The 3439-nt window shown below is 41.2% G+C and overlaps 1 protein-coding gene across 1 annotated transcript in view; it reads left to right on the top strand. All coding sequences in view use genetic code 11, as the record gives it.

Moving 5' to 3' along the window:
* Window positions 1-423: 423 nt before the first annotated feature.
* Window positions 424-3439, top strand: part of EGR_05032 (Glutamate receptor 3) — a gene marked incomplete at both ends in the record, with an annotated part of 3808 nt that continues 792 nt past the window's right edge. Inside the window, 3 exons of the mRNA XM_024494281.1 lie at window positions 424-456; window positions 1139-1548; window positions 2390-2588. Of these exons, the coding sequence (XP_024351375.1) occupies window positions 424-456; window positions 1139-1548; window positions 2390-2588 (642 nt within the window). The remainder of the gene's footprint in view (window positions 457-1138; window positions 1549-2389; window positions 2589-3439) is intronic.

The following is a 3439-nucleotide window of genomic DNA, read 5'->3' as shown; positions in this document are numbered from 1 at the left end:
TAGGGGAAGACAAAGGGATGGGCCTATCCCCATTTACTGTCAATTTTTTAATTACCACTAGATGGTTACAATAAAGAAACTAAATTCCAGGACCTTGAGCTCCAAATCCAGCTATTTTTGTGGAAAAGAGTAATTTTAGCCAACCTTTGTCTCGTCCATTGGGATGGCAATTTGCGTTTGTAACTAGTTTAATGAAAAAGCAATGTCAAGGGTTTTTTTAGTTACTGAATAGTCTTATCTCAATAACAAATTGTCAACTACGAAACCCAGCTTTACTAAATTGTTAGGATTTTTTTCTGTGATAATCTACAAACATGCAACAAATTATTTGTCCTTGAAATCAACTACCTTTGGATTGAATGTGAAGATGGAAGTTGTTAAAGGATAATACCTCGGCGGGGGAACTGTAAATGATGTAGAAAAATGAACAGTCACATCAAGATGGATTTGGTGCATGTACTTGGAAGACTCCAAGAATTTCCTGCCCATTTTATGTCATTTTTGCCTTGCAGTTCTTCTTCATACATAGTTGGCGGCAGACGCAGGAGCACCAACGCTAGTAATAAAGCATAAATTGGTCGTAAAAATAAATAATTTATCTGTGAGATCAGAGCAATCTTTTTCAGACTTTGCTGCTAGGGGTCATAAAAGAAGGATAAAAGTCAGATACTGCAGGTAAAGGAGGTTTTTCTACCTTAGCATATGGAAAAGAGCTTAACCCCTTGAGGATATGGTAGGCCTCCGATGTTCACACTGAGAACAGAGTCAAAAGGAGCAGGATTTTTTGCTGAGATATTGTTGAGCATTCAGACTGGGGTTGAAGACTGAAACACAAGTAGATAAAATGCCTTCCTTGACATGTGACTTTAGATGGGACCACAAACCTTTCCATGGCTGTATTCACCGCCATTACAGCCTCCCATCTCACGTTGATTAATGATGTCTGGCCTTGACCTGTGTAGGATCACTTATGACCGGTACGTTTCCCACAGTATGAGGTGAGATGATTTTGTGTCTCAATTCAATCCAGACCACCTAACTCATCCATTAAGCTTAAGCTGGACAAATTGAAAGATCATTGGTATAATACTTAGGGATTTAAACAAATAGAACTTTGAAACTTAACTTCTTTTTACAGGAAGCAGACATAGTTGTGGCTCCACTGACCATAACATCTGATCGTGAACGTGTGGTAGATTTTACCACACCCTTCATGGAGTTCGGGCTCTCTGTGATGTACCAGAAGATGGATCGTCCCCATCCAGACCCTCTCTCCTTTATGGAACCCCTGTCTACAGAAATTTGGATGTGTATCTCCTTTGCCTACCTCGGTGTCTCCGTTGTTCTCTTCCTTGTCAGTCGGCTCTCTCCCTCGGAATGGGGTGCTCCACTGAATAAGTCCAAGACTCCAACAGATCCCAATCTAGAAGGTGATGAGGGCGATGGAGCAGTGGATACCTCTCACACTGACAGTATTTTCTCAATCTTCAACAGTTTTTGGTTTGCGTTGTCTACTTTTGTTCAGCAAGGTGGAGATATTGTTCCAAGGTGATTAATCTGATGCTCATTCAAGCTGAACCGATTTTATTGCTTCGACAAAAAGACACTTTAAGTAAATAATGCATTTACTCGTCCATGCATTCCACTGCTCCACTTACAAACTTTGCGTTTAACTAATAAGAGGAGATCTTCAAGGCAGAAATTTTGCGCGTGCGAGTCAACCGGTCCGAAGAGCCAAGATATCCTGGAACAAGTTTCCTGGAATGCTCTTAAGTGCTGCAATCACTGTACAACCCAAAATCTTTCACTACATCTCTACAAGGACTTTCCATGATCAGAATCTTTACTTGCTGGCTAGATGCTTGCAGGAATGATTGCTGAGGTTGTAATCTGCCATTTACAGGAGTTGGAATTGTCACCCGCAGACAGGTAGCAGTGCATCAAACACTCATTCAGCTTTACCTCTGCTGTAAATTAGGTCCCTTCCGTGGTGGGATGTTTCTTTTACTTGCTTGCCAAGCAGCACGTACCATTATCAGTGTTGCCTCTCAACTCATCAGTCATTAATTGTTAACTCGTAATTAGACATTCTCGCCACCTCCTACTGCGCGACACTCGTCTTCATGCATGCCAAGGTAAAGCCTCCAAGTGGACCTGAACAACCCTCACAGAAGACAATGGATGTGTGATTTGTTGAAAGGGAATGACACTTGGCGTAGTATTTGAACAACAAAAAAATTTCAGCTGGAGTGGCCAACTTCCCTCCTAGATCCCTGTAGCAGAATTAGCAAGAGTTGTGGTTGGATGATTTGAAAACCCACTTACTTTAAGTGTGAAAACAAATGAGTCAGTTGCCAATTAATCTTTTTCACTTTTACTGTCCCGTCAGATCTCTTTCGGGTCGAATAGTGGGTGGTGCATGGTGGTTCTTCACTCTCATCATAGTCAGCTCCTACACCGCCAATCTAGCAGCTTATTTGACAGTGGAGAGAATGACGAATCCCATCCAATCCTACGAGGACTTGGCTAGACAGTCGAAGGTCAAGTATGGAATTATCAAGTCAGGCTCTACTAGAGACTTCTTTGAGGTGAGCGAGTCAGTTGTTCAGATTTTTTCAGAAATAAGCACACCCACTTTCAGCTCAAGATCCCTATTGCTTGAAGTCATTCATGGATATACATAAACTATGCAGCCTCGCTCAAAGGGATCTTCACTTCCATTGCTGGCACGCACACACGACTACACGATTAGCTCACAACAATTACACCAGCTACTACAATCAGCATGAGGACGCACTTTGCTCACTACTGCGTGTAGAATAGTCACGGTTACACCATTTAACCTAAAATGATCTCCTATGTTTTGCATAAATAAAACCTCTACATGCACATATGCTCACCCAACTGACTGCATGATGTGTCTACTAAACATTCAATTTGGCCACCTGACGTACCACTGCAGCTGCCACGTCCCTGTTATTCTTAAAACACGGCTAGAAGTTACAGCTCGTTCCATCATCAAAAGTAACACCCAACTTACATCTGGAAAGTTAATAATGCATCCACTTTAAGGGGAAATTTCTGTTCATCTGAAATTTGCCGTTCTAGTGGGAATTCAATCAGGTAATCACCTTGATTTCTGTAAAGATGACCAAAAATACATCGGTAGGGCATTTTATTTATTCAAAATTGTACATATTTTACATTGCGCAATGGTTTTGGGCATGAATGCTATTAGAGAGAAGATGTAGTGATAAAAGAACTGCAAACTTTGCAACTACTGCTTTTAACACTAACCCAAGTTAGCTGGAGGCGTGGGTAAACCAGATTTATGCTTATACATCGCACAAAGAAGATAGAACTATGATGTAGCTAAAGAGGGCAGAATATCACTCTCACATTCTCTCCAATTGTTCTTTCGTTCTTTTATCTTTCCATG

Source organism: Echinococcus granulosus (genome assembly GCF_000524195.1).
Source record: "Echinococcus granulosus chromosome Unknown EG_S00034, whole genome shotgun sequence".
Taxonomy (NCBI): Eukaryota; Metazoa; Platyhelminthes; class Cestoda; order Cyclophyllidea; family Taeniidae; genus Echinococcus; species Echinococcus granulosus.
This window is presented reverse-complemented; position numbering and strand designations above follow the sequence as displayed.